This window comes from Bubalus bubalis, chromosome 14, assembly GCF_019923935.1.
Source record: "Bubalus bubalis isolate 160015118507 breed Murrah chromosome 14, NDDB_SH_1, whole genome shotgun sequence".
Taxonomy (NCBI): domain Eukaryota; kingdom Metazoa; phylum Chordata; class Mammalia; order Artiodactyla; family Bovidae; genus Bubalus; species Bubalus bubalis.
The window spans coordinates 77,113,818-77,141,267 of NC_059170.1; the positions used below are offsets into that span (position 1 = coordinate 77,113,818).

A 27,450-nucleotide genomic window follows, 5' to 3' on the forward strand; every position below is an offset into this window, starting at 1 on the left:
CCACCTCATACCAGTCAGAATGCTGCTGCTGCGGCTAAGTCACTTCAGTCGTGTCCGACTCTGTGCAACCCCGTAGTCGGCAACCCACCAGGCTCCCCCGTCCCTGGGATTCTCCAGGCAAGAACACTGGAGTGGGTTGCCATGTCCTTCTCCAATGCGTAGCCATCATTAAAAGATCTACACGTAACAAACCTGAAGAGGGTGCAGAGAAAAGGGAATCCTCCTACGTTGGTGGGAATATAAATTGGTACAGCCATTGTGGAAATCAGTATGGAGATGCCTCAGAAAACTAAAAATAGAAATACCATATGATCCAGCAATCGCACTCCTGGGAATATATCCAGACAAACTGCAATTCAAAAAGATACATGCACTCCTGTTTATAGCAGCATTAGTCACAACAGCCAAAACATGGAAACCATCTAAATGTCCATCCACAGATGAATGAACAAAGGTGTGAATACGTGTTCACACAATGAAATATTACTCAACCGTAAGAAAGAACAAAGCAATGCCATCTGCAGCAACACGGCTGCAGCCAGAGCTTATGATACTAAGTGAAGCCAATCAGAAAGAGAAAGACAAATACCATACGATATCACTTACACGTGGAATCTAAAGTATGGGACAAACGAACCTATCTGTAATATAGAAGCAGACTCATAGACATAGAGAACAGGCTTGTGGTTGTTGGGGTGTGGGGGTCGGGAAAGAGACTGGGGTTGGTAGATACAAACTATTACATTTAGGATGAATAAACAGCAAGGTCCTAATGTATAGCACAGGGAACCACTATCAATGTTCTGTGATAAACCATAACGGAGAAGAAGATTAAAGAAAGATTGTGTATATATATATATATATATATATATATACACACACACACACACACACACACACATATATATATATATAGCTGAGTCACTTTACTATATAGTAGGGTTTGGCACAAATCTGTAAAACAATTGTACTTCAATAAAAAAAATAGTCCTACTTCACAGAGCACATGGAATTAAATCCTAGATGAATTTGTAGATTAAATGAATAACTACTCCAAATTATAAAAGTACTGAATGAAACTATAGGAAAAATTTTTATCTTTCTTACAAGATGAAAATAGCCTTCCTAAACTACTCCCCCTTCACAAAGAGAAAGGACAGCAAAAAATAGCAAAACCAACAACAAAGAAAACATAAAGGAGGTGTTTGATACATGTGATTTAAAAATTAAAAATATATGTGTGGTTAACTATAGCACAGAAAAAGTTAAAAGCCTAGAAACAGAATTGAAAAAATAATTAAAACAGATTTAAGAGGCAAATTATTGATAAAGGATATATAGAAAGAGCTTCTCTCAATCAATAAGAAAAATAATTTAATAAAATTATGAGCAAATGGTATCAATAGGAAATTCAAGAAGAGTAAGCATACATGAGAAATAATCATATGAAAAGCTCAGTCTCATCATTAACCAGGGAAATGCAGAAAAACACAAGAACATTAAAAAAAAGCTCCCTTATCAAATTGGCAAAAATGAGAAATATTTTGATAATATCAATGTATCAAGTGCTGACAAGAAAGCAAGCACTCTTGCATACTACTAGAGACATGCTATGCAATCTTTTTTAAAGGCAATTTGCCAATATTTTGGAAGTGAAAATATTTATTTCTTGGGCCCGGAAAGTCATTTCTATGCATTATCCTTGAATAAATGCATAGGATGCTCACTGAAGCATTATTTTCAATAATAAAAATAAATAATCATATAACCCTACTATACAATACCATCATGTAGCTATTAAAAACAATGAAGGTAATCCTCTTCTGGCAGGTAAAGATCTTCAGTGTACAATTTCTTGAAAAAATAAAAAAGACAGTCACACAACAAATGTATGTTATGAACATACCTTAAGGAAGGGAGAGGGTGAGTGCAAATGAGCATCTGTGTAACTAAGTGCACGGAAAAGAAAGGAAAGATGAACATAGCTTTTGCAGCTATTCCCATAGTAAAAAAGAAAGGGAAAAAAGACACAGGAAGAGGCTAGTCATAACCCATTCATTCCACACATGGGCTTAGTACTAACTGATAGATGCTAGCAAAACTCTACTTTATCAAGATCCATCAACCTTGCTACTATTCTTGTTAAAAACCTATTATTGCAGATTCCTTCTTGCTAAGGGAAGCAGAAAAGTCTATATTGTGAAAGAACTAAAACAAAATGATTTGACTAACATTTTAAAGACGGATCAGACATTTCATGCCTGTGGGTGTTTGGGTATTTGGATATTTATATATATCCAAATAAACACTGGGGCTTCCCAGGTGGCTCAGTAGTAAAGAATCCACCTGCCAGTGCAGGAGATGCAGGTTTGACCCCTGGTTAGGGAAGATCCCCTGGAGAAGGAAATGGCAACCCACTCTAGAATCCTTGCTTGGGAAATCCTGTGGACAGATGAGCCTGACAGGACAGTCCATGGGGGTTGTAAAAGAGTCAGACAGGACCTAGAGACTAAACAACAACAAAACAACTAAACAACAATCACAAAATAAATGTTGACCTGAAAACTCTCCGTGGGTAGTTATAATCTGATTTTACTCATGGTCATATTTTACAAACTATTTCTCAAACTTTGATTTTGGAGTTTTTCCCCAAAGCTAGATGCAGTCATGGAAAACATGCCTTTCTCGTGAGGGTGCATTTGCTTTTGAGAAGCAGCCAGAGGGTATTTGGAACCAAGCCTGGTTGGGGAGTCTGGGGATACCACTGCTGGTGATGTCCGGATGGATTTAATGAAGAAAGTGAGGGGGTGATCTGTGCTGGTATCTGAGGGAAGAAGGATCATTCTGAGCAGAGGGAAAGGCGAGTGAGAAATCCTTGTGGTAGGTGTGAGGGGCTGTGTTTGAGGAAGAGGAAGAAGGTCCTTGTGGAACAGGGACAGGGCTCATCAAGGGGGTGGTTCTTTAGCACCTTGACCAGTTCTGGCTCTTATTCTGAGCGACAAAGGAAAGCATTAAAGGCTTTCGGCCAGAGATGCCCATGTGAACTGACTTAAAAAGGTTTAAAAAGATCATTTTGGTTGTTAACCGAGAAGAGAATGAAGGGACTGAAGCGTTCCCACCCCACAAGCTGCTGGCTAATATGTTGAGTTCCCAGGGAAACTCTCTCATTTTGGACCCACCCAGATCCAAACAGGAAGCCCAGCACTGGGCCGTCTGTTTGCTTTGGACAAAACCATGCCTCACACCCAGTGACCTTCATGAACCCCATCCTTCAAAACACTCAGGAGAAAGTCACACTGGGCCCATCCTGTTGTTGTTTCAGAATGCCAAGTATGGATAAGAATGAGCAAGCTTTATTTTTTATTTTTTTTAATTTAATTTTATTTTTAAACTTTACAAAATTGTATTAGTTTTGCCAGATATCAAAATGAATCCACCACAGGTATAATTCATGCAAACATTTGGAGATTTATGTCCACATTTTCTAGTTACAACTTGCTGAACTGTTTTTGTTATATGTGGGAGTAAAAATCTCTGGGGATGAACCAGAAATATCTGGGCTTTACTTGTAGGGCTCTGGGACTGCCTGGGTCTAACGGAAACACGGTATCGCAACTGATAAGTCTTATACCAGCAGGGGCCACAGGGATTGAGACATGCAGCCGTACTTGAGTTTTTAAAATCCCTGACAATGCTTGATATTCCTTTGATTGTATTTTCTGACATCCTATTCTGGATTTAGCAAAGTTGGGCCATGACATCACTGAGAAAGTACTATAGCTAGAGATCTTTAATTCATTGCAATTCAACTCTAAAGTTGCCTTTAAAGGGTTAAAAGAAGAATTGAAGCAAAATATTGAAACCTTGTATCTGTCTGGGTTGTCTTTTTTCCTCCTCAGTGTCTTGATTATTAATCAAGTCTGTTGAGATAGCAGGTGCTCTGGGTCTGAGATTTTTTTTAGGGCTCTTTTGGAGGGAGATTTTGCCTTTTTTTTTGTTATTATTAAATCTTTTCACTTAGTATTACTAATTCAGTCCCCAAGTGACGGGTGTGCCACTACCATTCTTGTATCTGACCAAAGAAGAAATTTGAGATTATCCTGGTTTCCTCCTCTGTCTTATTTTCCATATACTCAGCATCCAAGACTTGTTGATTATACCTCCTAAATATCTTTATAACCAGCTTCCTTTTCTTCATTCCATCTTGCCTCTTCCCCAACTCAAGCACATATTATCTTATTCCTAGACTATTATATGGATTTTTATTGTCGCATTGCTTCTAGTCTTGAGTTGGAATTCCATCTCTGCCACTTATAACATTCTCTAAAGTTCTCTGTCCTCTTCACACCCTTTGTCTTTTTCTCTTCCATAGACCTTCCCTGGGAGCTCACATCTACTCCTATGGTTTTGATTAATTTAATATGCTCCAGATATACTGAAGATGCTACAATATCCATCTCAGACTTTTCTCTGAGGTCTAGACCTCTCTATCCAGCTGTCAATTCTTTCAACTCAGCTTGTTTCAAAGTGAATTGATCACGTTCCCCTCCACCTCCATCTTCCTTCTCAATTCCCCATCTCAATATGTGATACTGCTTTCTTTACATCCAGTTGCCCAAGTCATAGACCGAGTGTGGACTTTGATTTGTACATCTCTGTAATTCCCCAAGTCAAATCAATCATCCCTGACTCTACCTCTTTTTTTTTTTTTAAATTGAAGTACAGTTGATTTACAATGTTGTGTTAATTTCAGGTTTATAGCAAAGTAATCCAGTTATACAGAATAGATATAGATCTATCTATCTAATTAGGTAAATATTCTTTTTCAGATTTTTTCCACTATAGATTATTACAAGATGTTGACTATATTAATACTTCCCCATTCTATGGAGTAGGTCCTTGTTGTTTATCTAGTTTATATATAATAGTGTATATCTGATAATCCCTCTGTTATCCCTCCACTTTCCATTTCCCCTTTGGTAACCATAAATTTGTTTTTTATGTCTGTGAGTCTATTTCTGTTTGTAAGTAAGTTCATCTGTATTGTTTGTTTAGATTCTACATATAAATTACATTATGATATTTGTCCAACTTACTTCACTTACTATGATAGATTTTAGGTCCATCCATGCTACTGCAAATGGAATGATTTCATTCTTTTTTCTGGTGGGGTAGGCCTAATTCCAACCCTTAAGCATCTCTTGGCCTGTCTCTCATGGCCTATCACTAACCTGGGCCCAGCCCAAGGTATCATCTAGATTTTTTATCAACCTGGACTCTGCCTCAGCCTCTTAATTGGATTTTTTTCTCTTTTTTTTGGTCCCTGTGTTGTCCTCCTGCAATCCATTTTTTACATTGCAGTGAACATGATCTTTCTAATCTGCAAATCTGCATTCCTCTGCCTGAAATCCTTCAATGCCTTCCCATTGTTCTTATAACAAACATCTATGGCTTATAAAAACCCCTTATAGTAAGGTCTCTGCTTGCCTCTCAAGCAATCTTTCTCCCCACGTAATCCCACTCTCACAACATTCTGATCATTAGAATTCCTTGGTTCCTAGTTCAATGTTTTCTCTTATCTCTGGGCCACTTCACACCTTATTTCCTTTCCTTGAAGACTCCTTCCAGCTCATCTTGCCGCACTCGTTGCCTTATTACTTACTCTTCAGTCTTTAGATGTCAATTTAAGTTTCTCTTCCCCCCAGCAGGCTTCACGGAACACCAAGTCCAGGTTAAATGCTTCTAGTCTTTGCTTCCTTGATGTCATCTACTTACCTCTATGGTACCTCTTAACAAATTCCACTGCAATTGCTTCTTTTGTGGTTAGCTCTCCAAAACCATTATCTGCCTTAGTTATTCCTATGTTTCCAGACTGTTGTACCGTGCCTGGCACCAAATACATACTCCAAACGAATCTGACTTGCTTGACACAAGCAGCCCTCTTAGAGAGTGTCTTCCTTTGTACCTTGCTCAGTAGGCAAATACCTGCTCACCACCAAGTCCCAGCATAATGCCTTCCTAACTTCCTAAGAGAAGCACGGGACACAGATCCCTGTTTTCCATATCAACTTCCTCCCCATCATCACTTTTTATCATTTGTTTTGCTCATGAGTCTTTTTTTGCATACCAGACTTCAAATTCTCTGCTGGAAGGACCTATATTTTCTTCTCTATTAGTCCCCATTACTTGGTATGGGGACTTCTCAGGTGGCATTAGTGGTAAAGAACCCGCCTGCCAATGCAGGAGACATGAGATGTGGGTTCGATTCCTGGGTCAGGAAGGTCCCTTGGAGGAGGACATGGCAACCCACTCCAGTATTCTTGCCTGGAGAACCCCATGGACAGAGGAGCCTGGCTAGCAACAGTCCATGGGGTCGCACAGAGTCCGACACGACTGAAGCGACATAGCACACATGCACCTAGAGTAGAACATACGACTTAGTTCTTGCTAAGGTGAGAGAGAGTTCAACAGCCAAACTGGGCCTCATTTTCCCCTGAAGGTATGCTTAACTTAATTCCAATTTGGTAATTCCAAAGTAAGTGTTCTACATGACCTGTTCATGGTTATGTTGTTATAATAAGAGCTTAGCTTACTATGGGCACTGGTCAGTAAGTTGTAGGATTCGAGATTCTCCAATTACATGTGTCAATGATGCTTTACTTAGATATGTTCAAGACTCCCTCATGTGGAATAATCTGTGGCCACAATTGTATATATATATTTTTTTTAATTTTATTTTATTTTTAAACTTTACATAACTGTATTAGATTTGCCAAATATCAAAATTAATCCGTATATTTTAAAGCAAGTTTTAGGGAAAAAGAGATTCATGGCATCGTGTATCATTTGAACCAATTTTGGAAAACATGGTAAAAGGACACAGGCTCTTCACAGATTTATGAATATTTTCCAAGTTGTCCTGTTAGCTCTATGTGAAAAGGAGATGATGTAGACATTTATACATTCACTATTGAAAGTATCCAGATCAGTGGGTCTACACTGAGGGTGATATTCCACTTTGTAAGGCATTTGGCAATGTCTGGAGATATTTTTGATTGTCACAAGTATGTGGGAGAGTTCTAATTAAAGGTCTAATTGAGGTCAGGGATGCTGTTAAAAATCCTGCAATGCCTCCCACATCAAAGAATTATCCAGTTCGAAATGTCGATAGTGCCAAAGTTGAGAAACTCTGATCTAGGTGAAACCCTGACCACATGTCAGTCAAAAACACTTTGCTAGTCCAGCATAGAATATAAATAATACTCAGCTCACAACTAGAAGACCAGAATACAGTCCCACTCATGCCCTCACTTTCCGATTTTGATTTTTCACCTTTAAAATGCTATTTTGAAATCTATCTCATGGGATTGTTTTAAAAATTATATTTATGATAATGTACAAGGAAACCTTTAGTTTAGCCTGGCATCTAGTAATTGCTCAATAAATATTGTAAAGAAAATAAGTCCATGAATACATGGGTAACTTTGGGGGCTTTTACGGGGTTCAGGGCAATAGAATTTGCCTTGAGTGGTTGCTAAGCATATCACTCTTTTCAGGATCTGTACATGCATTACCACTTATGAGCACACTTCAGAGAAGAATTGACATTGACAAAGACTCAGGGAGCTGCTTATGCGTACCTTTTGTTCTTCTCTCTCCACGGCTGCATTGCATTTTTCTATTCCTGAGTTCCTCAGAAAGTCCCTGAGATAGCCAAACAGCGTTCCAATTCCATAACCCAAGTAAGTGAAAACCATAACATGAAGAGGTGCTTCCTCAAAGGATTCCACAAACGGCTTGTAAAAATTTGAATTTCCGTTTTGCTGAAAAGACAAAAGGAAATGGAAAATTAGCACTCTTCCATTACAATGAACTACGACACTGAAAATTTTGAACTTTCAATCTTTAACATGTCAAAGAGCACATTTAAGATAACGAAAATACTTGGAGAAAATTGGAAGTTGATCACTGAAGAAGGTAATCAGCAGTGTACATTTTATTCCACAACTCTTAAAGAAATAATTGATTCAGGCAAAAATTATCAACAGATTCTAAAACCGTTAAGTGAAAAATGAATGAGGAATAGGGTTTTTTGCAAGATACCAAAGTATCTTTCTGTAAATTATTCCTTAATCACAAACCTGGGATTACAACCTTAATCAGGTAATCCAATTACGTCAGAGATGTTAGGACAACTCACCACTCTATACTCTTATCATGATGTAATATTCAATACACTGATGACACATTTAAGCTGAATTTAGCAAAACTCTAATATCTAAATTCCATTTTACAAGAAATATCAGGTAAATAACTTCATGAGGAGACAATCAGATAATCCACAACATGGGACTTTCTATATGACAACTGACTTGTGTTTTATTTATTTATTTTTTTTCAATTTTTATTTGTTTATTTGCAGGATCTTTCACTGTGGTGCACTTGCGGAGCTCAAGCTTAGTTGCTCCACAGCATGTGGGATCTTAGTTCCCAGACCAGGGATCAAACCTGCATCCCCTGTATTGCAAGGCAGATTCTTATCCACCGGACCACCAGGGAAATCCCATGACTTGGTTTTTAAAAGCAAAACATAAACAAGTGGGACTACATGAAGCCAAAGACTTTTGCTCAGCAAAAGAAATGATCAACAAAATGAAAAGTCAACCTACAGAATGAGGGAAAATATTTGCAAACCACATATCTGATAAGGGGTTGATAATAATAAGGAACTCATACAAGTCAAAAAACCAAGCAATTCAGTTAAAAATGGGAAGAGGACCTGAATAGACAAAGAAGACATCCAAACAGCTAACAGTTACATGAAAATGTGTTCTACATCACTAATCATCTGGGAATGCAAACCAAAATCACAAAGGGATATCACCTGACATGTTCTAACATGGCTGTTATTACAAAATAAAAGAGAGAGAGAGGGAACAAGTGTTGATAAGGATGTGGAGAAAGGGGAACCTTTGTACACCGCTGGTGAGAATGTAAATTGGTACAGTCATTATGGAAAACAGTGTGGGGTTTCCTCCAAAAATTAAAAGAATTACCACATGATCCAGCTATCCCACTTCTGGGCGCATATTCCTAGGAAACGAAATCAGTATATTGAAGAGATATTTGCATTTCCGTGTTTATTGAAACATTATTCACAAGAGCTAAGATATAGAAACAATCTGTTGATCAAAGGATGAATGAACAAGGAGAATGTAGTTTGTGTATACACACACGGTAAGTATCATTCAGCCACACACACAAGACAATTCTGTCATTTGTGACAATGTGGATGAACCTAGATTATATTATACTGAGTGAAATAAGCCAGACTCCGGAAGACAAATGCTGCATGATCTTACTTATATGTGAAATCAAAAAAATTGAGCTCACAGAAGTAGAGAGTAAACTGGTGGCTTCCAGACCATGGGTGGGAAAAATGGTGAGACGTTGGTCTAAAGGTGCAAGTCTTCAGTTATAAGATGAAGAAATTCTGGGGACCAATGTACAGTATGGTACCTACAGGGAGTAATATTGTATAGCATACTTGAATTTGCTAAGACAGTAGATCTAAAGTGTTCTCATCTCACACACACATACACTCACATGAGTAGCTAGGTGAGATGATAGGTATGTTAATTAGCTTGATTGTGGTGATAATTTAATAATGTATACATATATCAAATAACATTGTATACCTCAAATACATAAATTATTATTTATTAACTACACATCAGTCAAGCTGGGGAAAAAAGAATGAAGGGTAGGAGAGGGGATTTAAGAGACTCAAGTGTGCTGTATGTTTTTCCACTAGATCCTCTTTTATTGTAAAAAAATGGTAAAAACACATATTTTAAACAATTGTGGAAACCCAAATGTGGACAGGAAATGTATATTTTTGAGGATTTGTTATTTTTGTTAGGAGTGATGGTAGTTGTATAGTTGTGTGAGAGGATGTTTTAATCTTTGTCAATGCATGCTGAAGGCTTAAGGAGGGTGAAGTGTTATAACCATTTTCTTTCAAATGGTTCATCAAAAATTAAACACATACATAAAGCAATTTTGGGAGAATGCTGAATCTAGATGTATTAGAGACTATATTGGGGATTGTTATATAATTTTTTTCACTTTTCTGCATGCTTGAAATTTTTCTTGGTAAAATGTTAATGAAAATATTTCTCTAGTGACTCAGCAGTAAAAAAATCTAGTTGAAATGCAGGAGCTGCATGTTTGATCCTGGATTGGGAAGATACTCTGGAGAAGGAAATGGCAACCCACTCCAGTATTCTTGCCTGGGAAATCCCATGGACAGAGGAGCCTGGCGGGTTACAGTCCATGGGGTAGCAAAAGAGTCAGACATGACTTAGTGACTGAACAACAAGCAGCAAATGTCACTGGCAAGTAGACTTTAAACATCAGTGCAGTCCAATTCAGTTCAGTCGCTCAGTCACGTCCGACTCTTCGCAACCCCATGGACTGCAGCACACCAGGGTGGTGTCATCTGCATATCTGAGGTTATTGATATTTCTCCCAGCAATCTCGATTCTATCTTGTGCTTCATTCCACTTGGCATTTCTCATGATGTACTCTGCATATAAGTTAAATAAATAGGGTGACAATATACAGCCTTGACGTACTCCTTTCCCAATTTGGAGCCAGTCTGTTGTTCCATGTCCCTTTCTAACTGTTGCTTCTTGACCTGCATGCAGATTTCTCAAGAGACAGGTAAGGTGCTCTGGTAGTCCCATCTCTTTAAGAATTTTCCACAGTTTGTTGTGATTCACACAAAGGCTTTGGCATAGTCAATAAAGCTGAAGTAGATGTTTTTCTGGAACTCTTTTGCTTTTTCTATGATCCAACAGATGTTGGCAATTTGATCTCTGATTCCTCTGCCTTTTCTAAGTCCAGTTTGAACACCTGGAAGTTCTCAGTTCACATACTGTTGAAGCCTAGCTTGGAGAATTTTGAGCATTACTTTGCTAGCATGTGAGATGAGTGTAATTGTGTGGTAGTTTGAACATTCTTTGGTATTTGCCTTTCTTTGGGATTGGAATGAAAACTGACCTTTTCCAGTCCTGTGGCCACTGTAGAGTTTTCCAAATTTGCTGACATATTGAGTGTGGCATGTTCACAGCATCATCTTTTAGGATTTGAAAGAGCTCAGCTGGAATTTCATCACCTCCACTAGTTTTGTTTGTAGTGATGCTTCCTAAGGCCCACTTGACTTTGCACTCTAGGATGTCTAGTTCTAGGTGAGTGATCACACCATTGTCGTTATCTGGGTCATTAAGATCTTTTTTTTTGTATAGTCGTTCTGCTTGTTCTTGCCACCTTTTCTTAATATCTTCTGCTTCTGTTAGGTCCATATCATTTCTGTCCTATATTTAAATATCAAACCATTTTTGTTTCTGGTTAACTAATTTGCACATAGTAGCTTAATTTTTGCTCAATGCATTAGTAAATAAATTATTCCTAATGTTACTAATTAATAAATATGCATTCATTCATTTTTTTAATTTTTAAATTTATTTATTTTAATTAGAGGCTAATTACTTTACAATATTGTATTGATTTTGCCATATATCAACATGAATCCGCCACGGGTGTACAAGTGTCCCCAGTCCTGAATCCCCCTCCCACCTCCCTCCCCATACCATCCCTCTGGGTCATCCCAGTGCACTAGCCCCAAACATCCTGTATCCTGCATTGAACCTGGACTGGTGATTCATTTCTTATATGATATTATACATGGTTCAATGCCATTCTCCCAAATCATCTCCCCCTCCCTCTCCCACAGAGTCCAAAAGATTGTTCTATACATCTGTGTCTCTTTTGCTGTCTTACATACAGGGTTATAGTTACCATCTTTCTAAATTCCATATATATGTGTTAGTATACTGTATTGGTGTTTTTCTTTCTGGCTTACTTCACTCTGTATAATCGGCTCCAGTTTCATCCACCTCATTAGAACTGATTCAAATATATTCTTTTTAATGGCTGAGTAATACTCCATTGTGTATATGTACCACAACTTTCTTATCCATTCATCTGCTGATGGACATCTAGGTTGCTTCCATGTCCTGGCTATTATAAACAGTGCTGCGATGAACATTGGGGTACATGTGTCTCTTTCAATTCTGGTTTCCTCGGTGTGTATGCCCAGCAGTGGTATTGCTTGGTCATAAGGCAGTTCTATTTCCAGTTTTTTAAGGAATCTCCACACTGTTCTCCATAGTGGCTGTACTAGTTTGCATTCCCACCAACAGTGTAAGAGGGTTCCCTTTTTAACATGGATAATGCAATCCTCAGATTCTCCGTTTCCAAATGAGATGACCCGTAACAAGTGTTTTGATCACTTTTAGTGATTTACAGGAAACTGTAAAGTGCCTACTAACACTTAATATACTAATTTAGCCTACACATGTATATTTAGATTGATGCATTATATAAGATGCCATGCAGGACCATGCCATGTATGGCCACCCAAGATGGATGGATCATAGCAGAGAGTTCTGATGAAACATGATCCAGTAGAGGAGGCAATGGCAAAGCATCCCGGTATACTTGCTGTGAGAGCCTCATGAACCGATAAAAGGACAAAAAGATATGACACCAAAAGATGAATCCTCCAGGTCTGAATGTGTCCAATACGGTACTGGGAAAGAATGGAGGAGAGCTACTAAGAGCTCCAGAAAGAATGAAGTGGCTGGGCCAAAGTGGAAATGATGCTCAGTTGTGGATGTGTCTGGTGATAAAAGTAAAATCTGATGCTGCAAAGAACAGTGTTGCATAGGAATTTCAGGTCCATGAATCAAGGAAAATTGAATGTGGTCAAGCAGGAGATGGTAAGAATAAACATAGACATCTTTAGGAATCAGTAAACTAAAATGGACAAGAATGGGCGAATTTAATTCAGATGAACATTATGTCTACTACTGTGGTCAAGAGTGCCATAGAAGAAATGGAACAGCCTCCATAAATCAACAAGAGAGTCAGAAATGTAGTACTTGGGTGCAGCCTCAAAAATTGCAGAATGATCTCTTTTCATTTCAACATCACAAGCCATTCAACATCACAGTGATCCAAGTCTATGCCCCTACCACAAATGCTGAAGAAGCTTAAGTTGATCAGTTCTATGAAGACCTAGAAGACCTCCTAGAACTAACACCCAAAAAGATGTTCTATTCATCATTGGGGATTGGAATACAAAGGTAGGAAGTCAAGAGATACCTGGAGTAACAGGCAAGTTTGGCCTTGGAGGACAAAATGAAGCAGGGCAAAGGCTAACTGAATTCTGCAAAGAGAAAGCATAAGTCATAGCAAATAACCTTTTTCAACAATCCAAGAGATTGTTGATACACATGGATATCACCAAATGGTCAATACTGAAATCAAATTGATTACATTCTTTGTAGCCGAAGATGGAGAAGCATATACAGTCAGCAAAAACAAGACCTGGAGCTAACTGTGGCTCAGATCATCAGCTTCTTATAGCAAAATTAATGCTTAAACTAAAGAAAGCAGGGAAAACCACTAGGGCAGCCACGTACAACTTAAATCAAATTCCTATGAATATGCAGTGGAGATAATGAATAGATTCAAGGGGTTAATTCTTCAGTGTGCCTGAAGAACTATGGATAGAGGTCTGTAATATTGTATAGGAGGCAGTGAACAAAACCATCCCAAAGAAAAAGAAAAACAAGAAGGCAAAGTGGTTATCTGAGAAGCCCTTACAAACAGTTAAAGAAAGAAGAGAAGTGAAAAGCAAGGGAGAAAGTGAAAGTTACATTAAACGAAATGCAGATTTCCGAAGAACAGCATGGAGAGACAAGAAGGCCTTCTTCAGTGAAGGAGGTATAAAACGAGAATAAAACAACAGAAGGGGAAAAACTAGAGATCTCTTCTGGAAAATTGGATCTATTAAGGGAACATTTTGCCTAAAGATGGGCACTATAAAGGACATGAACAGTAAAGCCCTAGTAGATGCTGAAGAGATCAAGAAGAGATGGAAAGAATACATGGAAGAACTGTATAAAAAAAGCCTATGGCTATGGTGGTGTGGTCAGCCACCCAGAGCCAGACATTCTGAGAGCAAAGTCAAGTGGGCCTTAGGAAGCACTGCTGTTAATAAAGCTAGTGGATGTGACAGAATTCCAGTAGAATTATTCAAAACCCTAAAGGATGATGCCATCAAGGTGTTGCATTCAATATGTCAGCAAATCTGGAAGACTGAGCTGTGGACACAGGACTGGACAAGGTCAATCCTTATCCCAATTCCCAAGAGGGTGGTACTAAAGAATGTGCTAACCATCAGACAATTGCACTCATCTCCCATACTAGTAAGGTCATGCTTAAAAACTTGCATGCTAGGCTTCAGCATTATGCAAACCAAGAACTTCCAGATGTCCAAACTGGATTTAGAAAAGGAAGAGGAACCAGAGATCAAACTGCCAACATTTGCTGGATCATAGAGAAAGTTAGGGAATTCCAGAAAAACATGGACCTCTGTTTCATTGACTATGCCAAAGCCTTTGATGGTGTGGATCACAATAAACTGTGGAAAGCTCTTAGAGAGATGGGAATACCAGACCATCTTACCTGTCTCCTGAGAAACCTGTATGTGGGTTAAGAAGCAACAGTTAGAACCCTGTATGGAACAACCAATTGGTTCAAAATTGAGAAAGGAGTACGATGGGGCTGTCTGCTGTCACCCTGTTTGCTTAATCTATATGCTGAGTAAATCAAGGGAAATGCCAGGCTGGATGAGTTACAAGCTGGAATCAAGATAAGTGGGAGAAACATCAACAACCTCAGATATGTGGATGGTACCACTCTAATGGCAGAAAGCAAAGAGGAACTAAAGAGCCTCTTGATGAGGGTGAAAGAGCTGGCTTAAAGCTAAATGTTAAAAAGCAAAAGCAAACTAGGATCAGGGCACCCAGTCCCGCCACTTCATGGCAAATAGAGGGAGAAGAGGTGGAAGCAGGCTTTCTTCTTGGGCTCTAAAATCACTGTGTATGGTGACTGTAGCCCTGGAATCAGACTACATTTGCTTCTTGGGAGGAAAGCTATGATAAACCTAGAGAGTGTGTTGGAAAGCAGAGACATTACTCTGCTGACAAGTGTCTGTATAGTCAAGGCTATGGTTTTCCCAGTGGTCATGTATGGATGTGAGAGTTGAACTGTAAAAGTCAAGTGCCAAAGAATTGGTGCTTTTGCACTGTGGTGCTGGAGAAGACTCCTGAGAGTCCCTTGGACAGGAATGAGATCAAACCAGTCAATCTTAAGGGAAATAAACCCTGACTATTCATTGGAAGGACTGATGCTAAAGCTGAAATTCCAGTGTTTTGGTCATCTGATGTGAACAGCTGACTCATTGGAAAAGTCTCTGATGCTTGGAAGGATTGAGGGCAGAAGGAGAAGAGGGCATCAGAGGATGAGATGGCTGGATGACATTCCCGATGCAATGGACCTGAACTTGGACAAACTTTGGGAGATGCTGTGGGACAGAGAGTCCTGGCATGGTGCAGTCCATGGGGACGCAAAGAGTCAGACATGATTGGGCAACTGAAAAACAGCAAATTATATAAAAATCATGCTAATTTGAAATAATGTCTTTGTTACTCTCATAGTATAAGCACCATTTGATTCTACCAACACAGGGTTCTACACTATATGCCTTTATTTCCTCTATACTGTAGGAGTTGCATGTATTTTTGGAATTAGTCCTGACAATCAAAAAATTCTACTTAATAGATGAATATTTGTTATTTACATTATTTGGTTTTAAAATAATTTTTGAAAAGCCTTTTTGTAATGATATTTTACACTTGCATTGTTCAGTCAAAAGCCCACAAAATATTACTAAATCTTATTAAAATGGTTGACTCCTTATTTATCCATTACACCAGTGTTGTAATTGAGCAGGACCCTATGAAGCCTTCTCAGAATAGATCTCCACCCATGTCCTCCCCCTTGCCTTTTGTCTGTAGAAAAACTAAAGTCAAAGAGTAAACTTAATCAGAGAAGGGAGAAAATAAAAAAAGAAAGGAAAATAGTCAAGCAAAACAAAATAATAATACTTTAGCCATTCAGTAAATTCAGAAACCTTTAGCTTTTCCTGAATACTATAGATAATATTCTGAGCCTTGTCCTTTGAGCTGTTTTGCAGATACTGAAAACCCCTGTCAGATGGGAGAAGTGAGCTGCAGGCTGCTCATCAGCATGTAGACCCCACACTGGTTGGAACCAGAAGGTTGATGATGCTGACAACCTCACCACCAGCCTATCAGAAGAATGCCCATGACCTGACCGTGCTGCCCCTTAAACACTGTGAGAGTCCTCACTATACCCTCCAGGGCGGGACACACAGTTTGGAAGCCCACTGTGGCCCCTTTGCCTGGCAAAGCAACAACACTATTCTTTTCTACTTCATCCCAAACTCTGTCTCTGCATTTCTATTTGACACTGGTGATTAGAAGCCGAGTTTTGGCAATAGTGTCTTCTCTCGATAACCCAAACTAATGTTATTGGATGTTGCTTTTGTCTAATATCTCCCCCAAGTGCTACCTGATGGTTTAAAATAATGAAAGTGAGAGAGCATTGCTTAACATGAGGTCTGGAATGGAAGGTGAAGGAAATAACAAACGCCTTGCATTGGGGAGCACAGGGCACTAATTGGATGTCTTCTATGAACCAGCAACATGCCAGGTTCTAGGAATTCCTAGATGAATGAGACAGACTCCATTCCTGCTCCCGAGATCATGACCTCCCGCTGTGTCCTCACACCAGTCCTAGGTCTGATGATGGCCAGTGCCAATCTTTAGCTCCCTTCCTGGGTTCTGTTCTCTGTATGACCTTTGAACTGCATCCATCTCCAGCATTCTTGGTGACCTGCCAACCCAGTTAAGATCCACCTCCTGGTTCTTTCCACAACATAGGGATATGTAAGGGGATTCCTTCCTTCCTTACTTGTCCAGACTCTTGCAAAAGGGGCTGAGAGCCTCAGGAAATAGATCTGATAACATTTCATAACTGGCTAGGTATAAGATCAAGGAAGAGATCATGACAGTACCTGGGAGGAATGTTACTGGAATGTGGATAAGAGGAAGAGGGGAACAGAAGGAGACCTGTGCATGGGGGCAGACAGTGAGTGTGCATGGAACCTGCTGAGTTGGGGTGCTGTCTGCTTGCCTAAGTGGAGTGTTTGGGGGCAGTTAGAGATGCAAGACAATCTCTTTAACAAGTGGTTCTGGGAAAACTAGTCAACCACTTGTAAAAGAATGAAACTAGAACACTTTCTAACACCATACACAAAAATAAACTAAAATGGATTGAAGATCTAAATCTAAGACCAGAAACTATAAAACTCCTAGAGGAAAACATAGGCAAAACACTCTCTGACATAAATCACAGCAAGATCCTCTATGACCCACCTCCCAGAGTAATGGAAATAAAAACAAAAATTAAATGGGACCTAATTAAAATTAAAAGCTTTTGTACAATGAAGGAACCTATAAGCAAGGTGAAAAGACAGCCTTCAGAGTGGAAGAAAATAATAGTAAATGAAGCAACTGACAAATAATTAATCTCAAAAATATATAAAAAGCTTGTGCAGCTCAATATCAGAGAAATAAACGACCCAATCAAAAAATGGGCCAAAGAACTAAACAGATATTTCTCCAAAGAAGACATATAGATGGCTAACAAACACATGAAAAGACGCTCAACATCACTCATTATCAGAGAAATGCAAATTAAAACCACAATGTGGTACCATCTTATGCTGGTAAAAATGGCTGCTATCAGAAAGTCTACAAACAACAAATGCTGGAGAGGCTGTGCACAAAAGGGAACCCTCTTACACTGTTGGTGGGAAGGCAAACTAGTGCAGCCACTATGTAGAACAGTGTGGAGATTCCTTAAAAAACTGAAAATAGATCTGCCATTCGACCTAGCAACCCCACTGCTGGGAATACACACTGGGGAAACCAGAATTGAAAGAGACACATGTATTCCGGGGTTCATTGCAGCACTGTACAATAGCCAGATCATGGAAGCAACCTAGATGTCTATTGGCAGATGAATGGATAAGAAACCTGTGGTACATATACACAATGGAATATTACTCAGCCATTAAAAAGAATGCATTTGATTCAGTTCTAATGAGGTGGATGAAACTGGAGCCTATTATACAGAGTGAAGTCAGAAAGAAAAACACCAATACAGTATATTAATGCATATATATGGAATTTAGAAAGATGGTAATGATGACCTTATACGCAAGAGAGCAAAAGAGACACAGATGTAAAGAACAGACTTTTGAACTCTGTGGGAGAAGGCGAGGGTGGGATGATTTGAGAGAATAGCATTGAAACATGTATATTACCATATGTGAAATAGATCACCAGTCCAGGTTTGATGCATGAAACAGGGCACTCAAAGCTGGTGCACTGGGACGACCCCGAGGGATGGGATGGGGAGGGAGGGGAGAGGGGGTTCAAGATGGGGGACACATGTACACCCGTGGCTGATTCATGTGAATGTATGGCAAAAACCACCACAATAGTGTAAAGTAATTAGCCTCCAACTAAAATAAATAAATTAATGTAAATGAGAAGAAAAAGAGAAAGGCCTGGCTGAAGTATAAGATGGGGGACTCAGCTACCTTGAATGAGCCATGGTTAAAGGCAAACGTAATAAAGGACAAAATAAAAAAGAGTAGGAAGCATGGGACCAAATTTTGGGACCCCCTGATTTTAAGGGCACCATAGATGAAGAAGGGTGAGTGAAGGGTGCCAGTGTGGGTGACTTCAGAACCTTGATGTAACCTGCTCACAAATGAACCCCTTTGGCTGATTTAGAGGATGAATAAATCGCATATATGATCAGTTGCTCGGTCATGTCCAACTCTTTGCAACCCTATGGACTGTGGCTGCAAGGCTCCTTTATCCATGGGATTTCCCAGGCAAGAATACTGGAGTGGGCTGTCATGTCCTACTCCAGGGGATCTCCCCAACCCAGTGATTGAACCCATGTCTCCTTCATCTCCTGCATCGGCAGGCAGATTTTTTACCACTGCGCCACTTGGGAAGCTGGCCAAGTCTCCTAGGTGCATATAAGAAGAGAAACTTTCAGGACATTCAAGGCCATCCTGTGAGGATAGTGTGTTTCCCCCTTTTCCTTGCCTGACCTTAAAGCCATTACTGAGCTCCATATATGGCCAAATCAATGGGAACTTTTTGCTTGAGTTGGCTTTAAGGCTAACCTGTGCTGTATGTAACAGACTGTCTACCTCTATGGAAATAAAACCCTCAGTTGGGTGCAGAGACTGGGCTTCGGTAACTTTTTTTTTTTTTTTTGCCCCTGGGATTTGTTCTGGAAGATAGTTTTATCACGAAGAAGGGGTTTCCAACAGTGTCCATTGGCCTCAACTGGTATCTATTTTACTCTGTCTTATATGAGTTTATTTTTAATTTAATGTAATTTTGCTTGGCAGAGAGAAAATGAGATACCTGCATGGAGAGCAATGTTATTTGGAAATGTATAGGTCTTTCTTAACGGATGAAAAATAACACATTCACCAAATTTTTTAATGAAAATTGAAGTTGGTAGCACCTCTTGGGAAGGGTTTCTCAATCTGGTGTTGGATAATTCTTTTGAAATATGAGAATCTGTACTGTCAAAGTAAATAAAGCTTAAAATCTTGCTTAAAAGATTTGCTAGCCAAGGTCGACACAGTGTGGTAATCTGTGATGCACTTCCTTTGTTCTACCTATTAGAAATACATCTTCTTTCGATGTTCTCTTTTTCTTTTGTAGCTCTGCTGCTGCTGCTAAGTCGCTTCAGTTGTGTCTGACTCTCTGCGACCCCATGGACAGCAGCCCACCAGGCTCCCCTGTCCCTGGGATTCTCCAGGCAAGAACACTAGAGTGGGTTGCCATTTCCTTCTCCAATGCATGAAAGTGAAAAGTGAAAGTGAAGTCGCTCAGTCGTGTCTGACTCTTAGCAACCCCATGGACTTCAGCCTACCAGGATCCTCCGTCCAAGGGATTTTCCAGGGAAGAGTACTGGAGTGGGGTGACTGGAAACCCCAATAGATCTTGAACTACCTTTCCCAGAGTGCCTGGTCATTTGGGACTTGGCGACCCACTGTGGGCTGTTTACTTCCTGCATTTCCATCAAGTGATGGAAATGAGCATGCGTGCTGTGCATGCTAAGTTGCTTCAGTTGTGTCCAACTCTTTGTGACCCTATTAGCTGTAGCTCTCCAGGGACTGTAGGATTCTACAAGCAAGAATACTGGAGTGGGTTGCCATGCCCTCCTCCAGGGAATCTTTCCAACCCAGGGATAATACCTGTGTCTCTAATGTCTCCTTCATGGGCAGGCAGGTTCTTTACCTCGATGGAAATGAGCAGGTCCACTCAAATGAGCAGGTCCCTTATTGGCTGCCTGTGTTTCACTGCTCTAGGCTAACATTGGGCTTTCCAGGGCTCAGGCAGTAAACCAATCTGTTTGCAATGCAGGAGACCAGGCTTCAGTCCCTGGCTTGGAAAGATCCCCTAGAGAAGGGAATGGAACCCTAATCCAGTATTCTTACCTGGAAAATTCCATGGGCAGAGGAGCCTGGTGGGCTACAAAGAGTTGGACAGTATTGAGCAGAGCACAGCACAACAGGCTACTATTAGAGAGGATAGGAAATAAAAAATATAGCCTCTTTTCCCCAGAATTGATAGCATAATGCTGCGGGGGGAGGGGAGAAAGTATAATCATAACATTGAGCAAAAAGTAATGTCATCAGAGTGACACAAATGGAAAGATTGTATGACATGGGGTGATCAGGGGTGGCTTCCTAAAGAAAGGGACATCTGAGCCCAGTCTTGAAGGGAGGCAGGGCCTGATGGCAGGGAGGGCTCAGGTGGGAGGGAGACTGCCTGGCTTCAGATTCAGGCATTTCACTTGCTGACTGTAAGACTTGGTGCAAGTGACTTAATTTTTCTTGCTCTCAAATGCCTTCAATGTAAAATGGAGCTAGTAAGGTTTCTGTTGTTGTTCAGTAGCCAAGTCATGTCCGACTCTTCGTGACCCTATGAATGCACACCAGGTTTCCCTGTCTTTCACCATCACCCGGAATTTGCCCAAGTTCATATCCATTGTTTATTTTGAAAATTAAATTAGATAATAAATGCAAAGGACCTGTCGTCCTAGAGCAAACACTCATTAAATGTTCCTGAAATCTTCTGAGTGCGATGATAAAGGGAACTGCTAGAATGAATGATACTGCTTTTAGAGAAATATTTGGGAAAGAGAAAGAATATGTATAGAGCCTTGGCCAGTACCTATATGTAGGGAGAAGCAAGAGACTGAGGACCCATGAGGAGGCAGTAAATGTGAGAGGGGACAAAGAGGTGGGGGTTAGAGGCATTGGGGGGGTGTTGTTGAGATACTGAAGTTGAGAAAGACCATGATGCTTGGGTCATCTGGAATTGCAGCAACCATTTGTGGCCACAGGTGAAGACAGTTATGCACAAAAGATGGTAGAAACAGGAAATGCAAAGACTTGATCCTTGATGACCAAGAGTTAAGGGACCAAAACAACCAATCCAGGGACTATCCAATTAGAGACTCTTCCCAACTCTAGACTCTTATTACATGAGAATAACAAAATCTTATTTTTAATCTCCTTAAATTTGAGTCTTCCAGTACTGGCAGCTGAGGATCCCAGTAGATCAGGTCTCCTCCCCGGTCAAGAGAGTAACAAGAACTGTAGGTGAGAGGCTGGTGGAGGTGGGTGGGACTGGTGTTCACCTAGTATTCACAATATATTCATCTCAGTTATTTCTCCTGAGCATCCATTCTGGTTGGTTAATGAGTGCCCGGTTCTGACTGATAAGTATACCTTCCTTACTGAGTGTGTACACTGTATGTTGTGTTGTGTGTGTATAATAAACTTTCACTCACAGTGGCAGCTAAAACTCAAAGCAGCGCTTTCCTCAGTAGAATCCTCTATTTTTATTCTAAGACATTTGAGAATCTTTTTGACTTCAAAGTTGCCATTTATTTCTCTTCTAAAATACTTTGGAATGCCAGTTCGATTCAGCTGAAGTTATAGAAATGATGCAGCTCCAAAGCTTATGGAAGTGGAATGAAGCAAGAGAGATGAGAGTGCATAGTTCTACCTTAGCTGGAAGGGTACTTAATATCTTAAAGTTGCTTTGGACTTTAAGAAATGAGTATTGTAATCACAGTCTGCTATAGATATAAATGTTTAGAAATGCTTTATCAAACTCCTATGTCTCAGTCTAGTCTAACTTGTATCATCTTGTCACAAACAAGCTGCTTTCATTTCACATCCTGATACCCTGATTTTTATGCCCTTCCAAACCTTCTCTCATGCTGACACGTTCCTGTCATTTTTTTGGTGTCTACTCCTTTTTTGAATGTCCTCTGTTGCCCGCCTCCTTCACGCCACCCCTTATACCTTTGCCTGCCTAATATCCACTGTTTAAGACCTAGGTCTGTCTTCACTTCCTAAAAAGATCCAGGCTGGGTGTTCTCACTGCATAACACCATTGTAACACTCATCACATTGTATTACAAAAATATTTTAAAAAGACAAGTTATTTAATAAAAGACAGAAAATAAAGGATCACTTGCAAAAAATAATAGCTGTTATTATCTCTCACTTAGGCCTTTTGAATGTTTCAAATATTTTCACACTAATGTCCATTGTGGGGGAGACTGGCTGTGAGCATCAAACTACTTCCCTCTCCTCTTTCTCACAGCTGGGCTACAAGTCCCACGTCCGTTGCAGATAAGCGTGACGGTGCGACTGAGTTCTGATCATTGTGAAACTGGTAGAAGTGAAACGTGCCATCTGTGGGCCTGACCTGTGGCTCTCTTCTGACCCGTCTCTTTCTCTCTTTGCCCTGTTGCCATCTGAATGCTGACGGCCGTTGTGACCTCGGAAGCTACCCAGTCTAGTCTGCAGAGATTTTCTCGTCCTGGTGACCTGAATGACCATGTGGAGCAGAGTCCTCACCGTTCACCCCTCCAGATTCCTATAAGTGCCCATTGGACTTCATGGGAGAAATAAACTTATATCGGGTTCTGCCATGAGATTTGGTGGTGCATTTTTTAAAGTACTTTAACAAATGTTTTTATTTTGGCTGTGCCGAGCCTTTGTTGCTGTGTGTGGGCTTTCTCTAGTGGTTAGAGGGTTACTCTCTAACTGCGGCGTGTGGCTTTACGCTGTGGCGGCTGTCCTGTGGGGCACGGGCCCTAGAGTGTACGGGAGTCAGGAGTAGCACCTGGTAGGCTCAGTCATTGTGGTGTACGCGCTTAGTTGATCCTGGGCATGTGGAATCTTCCTGGGCCAGGGATGGAACTGTGTCCCTTGCATCTACAGGTGGATTCTTAACCGCTGGACCACCAGGGAAGTCTGGTGACTTATTTTTTTTTAATATTACCTTAATATTATTAAAATATTATCTTGAACAATAGATACTATAAGAATCGTTTTAAAATTCTTTCATGTCTAAATCTTGCTTAGAAGGGTTTGGAAGAAGCCTGAGAACTAAGTTACTTCCCCAAGGAAAAGAATGCATCAGGACCTGTCTGCATTGGCCAATATTTTAATTTAAATCTGGCGAGTATAAATTGGTGTGGCCATTGTGGAAATGGTATGAAGGTGCCTCAGAAAATTTTAAAACAGGACAACCGTATGATCAGCAGTTCCACTCCTGAGTAATTATCTGAAGAAAATTAAAACATTGATTTAAAAAGATATATGTACCCCAATGTATGTATGTACAGTGTGTGTGTATATATATATGTGTGTGTGGGTGTATTTTATATATATGTATATATATAATGCAATAGTACTCTGGTATTAAAAAATAATGAATTCTGCCATTTGCAACCACATGGATAGACCTGGAGTGTATTACGCTTAGTAAAGTAAGTCAGAGGAAAACAAATACTGTAACTTCTCTTTTATATGTGGTATCTAAAAAACTAAAACAAATGAATATAATAAAGCAGAAATAAACTCATAGATACAGAGAACAAACTAGTGGTTACCAGCTGGGAGGGGCAAGCTTGGGAAAGGTGATTAAGAGGTACAAACTACTATGTAAAAAATAAATAGGATACAAAGGTGTAATGTACAACACAGGGAATGTAAAGAATATTCTATAATAACTTTAAATGTAGTATAATCTATTAAAGTATCGAATCATTTTGTCATACACCTGAAACTGTATTGTAAATCAACTATAATTTAAAAAAAAGATGAAATGAGATAATCAGTCAATCAAATCAATCAATCATTCTGGGCAAGCTTATTCCAGAAAGCTGAGCCAAAGATTTAATTCTTAATATATTGAGCATCTCTGTGTGTGAAGTGGTGCATGACAGAAAGAATCACATCAAAAGATTTAGGCCTCAGTGTCCACAGAAGTCAGAAAGACAGACAGACAGGTAATAAACATAGAAATTCTTGAAGGCACAAATTCTTTATGTATTAGCTACTCCAAACTTTCTTTGTCATGGTGCACAAGTTCAGTCGTTGAGAGGTCAAGTCGCTTTCCCCGCGTTTTCGGCTTGCCCATCCACCACCACCAGGGAAGTTAGGGAACAAGTCAGGGCAGCCCATGAAGAGTCCCAGGCTTCCACATTCCAGACTGGGAAGTGAAGGAGTCACAGAAAAGGTCGGATGGCTTGGAGGGACTAAATAAAGTCCTTAGGAGCAAGCCACATGAAGATCTTCGTAGGAGTGAGTGAATGAGACAGAGCCAAGACTGGGAAATGCTGAGGGAGGAGGTGAGGGTCTCTCAGGACAGGAGAATCAGCACAGGCACTTCGTGGTGGAAACGAGAGGAATGGGACCTTGCAAGGATCTCATTTCCTGCCTATTTGGAGATGAAATGTGTAGTGCCTGCTGGAACGGAATAGGCCTACACGGCAGGATGAGTCAGACCTTTCCCAGGATCCTGCCTGATTTGACAGCTGGGGTGGAGTCTAAAGTCAGGTGGACATAACTGAACTTTGGAACAAAGCGGTCATCCTTCATCAGCCTGTAATGACTGCAGTCTTCTAATCTTACCTACAGCCAGCTGGATCACTTGAGGAGCACAGCTTTTCTGAAGCTATCCTGATAAGCCGGAGAAAGCAATGCACATGTGTTTCAGTATCACTGATGTTAACTACCACCCACTGTCTTCTGGTTAAGTTATAATTTCTCAGTCCAGGTGAGAGAGTGTTCATCCCTGAGGTGCTCAAAACTCAAACTTTTGAGACATGACAGATTGGAACATATTTCAGAAATAAATTAGCCATGGGACTGGCTCTTTTTCCTTCCCAGATGGGCACGAGTGGCTGTCAACTCTCCTGAGAAGGCTGACTACCATGTTTATGCAGCTATGCCTGGCAGTGGATGAGTCATTTGGGTCGTTTTATCTTATGACTTCCATCCTTCTGGTGCTTATGGGCCAAGGTGGAGGGGGGGGTGGATAAAATATTCTTATCTACCTAAAACCAGCTGGATCACTTGAGGAACACAGAGCTTTTCTGTGCATGCAGAATACGTCTCAGGACCAGAGACCAAGAAGTCTTCAGTGACAACATCTAATCAAGTGTAAAGCAGTGGAAAAAGCAAACCAGAAATTTAATGGCTTTCCATATTTACACATTTGTTCATTTTTTCCCTTCCCTTTTTTAAAAAATTTTCTGATTACAATATAGTTTTCATTTTTTTTTTAATTAGGAACTTTCTTTATTGAAGTATAGTTGACTTACAATGTTGTATTAATTTCAGGTGTACAGCAAAGTGGTTCAGTTACATATATACATGAATCTATTCTTTCAGGGAGAAGGCGATGGCACCCCACTCCAGTACTCTTGCCTGGAAAATCCCATGGATGGAGGAGCCCAGTAGGCTGCAGTCCATGGGGTCGCTAAGAGTCGGACACGACTGAGCGACTTCACTTTCACATTTCACTTTCATGCATTGGAGAAGGAAATGGCAACCCACTCCAGTGTTCTTGCCTGGAGAATCCCGGGGACGGGGGAGCCTGGTGGGCTGCCATCTATAGGGTCGTACAGAGTCGGACACGACTGAAGCGACTTAGCAGCAGCATTCTCTTTCAGATTCTTTTCCATTATAGGTTATTATAAGACATTGAGTAGTTTCTTGTGCTACACTCTAGGTCCTTGTTGTTTATCTATTTTCCATATAGGAGTATGTATGTACTAATTCCAAACTTCTAATTTATCCCTCCCCTGCATTTCCCCTCTGGTGATCATAGGTTTGTCTTTTATGTCTATGAGTCTATTTCTGTTTTGTAAATAAGTTCATTTGTATCATTTTTTTTAGATTTCACATATAAGTGATATTATATGATATTTGTCTTTCTTTTACTTAGACTGACTTAGTATGATTATCTGTAGGCATATTTGTTCATTTATTTAGCCAACAAACACATTTGTTTATTTGTTGTCCATGGCTTCCTTCTTGCCATAAAACAGAGATGAGTAGTTGGGACAGGAACTGCGTGCCCCAAAGAGCTGAAAATATTATCTGGCCTATTGCAGAGAAAGTTTGCCAACCCCTGGTCTAAAGGGAAATACAGATGCAAAACAATTACTTACAAAAAGGGAAATGATGAATAAGTCATGGGGCTATGGAGTGGATAGGACAGGATCTGACCTTGTAAAAGAAAAGAGAAAGGTCTCCCTGAAGAAGACAATGCTTAAAATAAGATCTGCATGAAATTAAAAGATGTGTGCTACTTGGAAGAAAAGCTATGACAAACCTAGACAGTGTATTAAAAAGCAGAGATACCACTTTGCTGACAAAGGTCCATATAGTCATTTCTAGTACTCATGTACAGATGTGAGATTTTGACCATAAAGAAGGCTGAGCACCAAAGATTTGATGCTTTTAAATTGTGGTGCTGGATAAGAGCCCCTTGGACAGCAAAGAGATCAAACTAGTCCGTGCTAAAGGAAATCAACCCTGAATATTCATTGGAACAACTGATACTGAAGCTGAAACTCCAATATTTTGGCCACTTGATGAGAAGAGCCAACTCACTGGAAAAGACCCTGATGCTGGGCAAGATTGAGGGAAGGAGGTGAAAGGGGGTGACAGAGGATGAGATGGTTGGATGGCATCACTGGCTCAATGGACATGAGTTTGAGAAAATTCCAGGAGATAATGAAGGACAGGGAAGCCTGGTGTGCTACAGTCCATGGGGTCACAAAGAATTGGACGTGACTGAGTGACTGAACAAAAAGTCAGTAGGATTTAACAAAGTGCAGTGTTCCCAGCAGGAGGAAGAGCCTGGGAACTGTGGGGAGGGAAGGCGGTAGGGTAGCAGGCTGGCAGGGACTAGTGAGGGGCAGGTCAGTTCTAAAGGGGAAATGTCATCCACTTTGTCCATCATCAGT

At 40.1% G+C, this 27,450-nt stretch overlaps 1 protein-coding gene across 2 annotated transcripts in view; it reads right to left on the reverse strand.

The window, feature by feature from the left end:
* The window catches only part of SPTLC3 (serine palmitoyltransferase long chain base subunit 3), a 150,447-nt gene that overhangs the window by 104,848 nt on the left and 18,149 nt on the right, over positions 1–27,450 (reverse strand). For both annotated transcript variants that reach the window (XM_006071072.4, XM_006071071.4), the window contains exon 2: positions 7,641–7,823. In XM_006071072.4, the coding sequence (XP_006071134.2) occupies positions 7,641–7,757 (117 nt within the window). In that variant the 5' untranslated portion in view covers positions 7,758–7,823. The remainder of the gene's footprint in view (positions 1–7,640; positions 7,824–27,450) is intronic.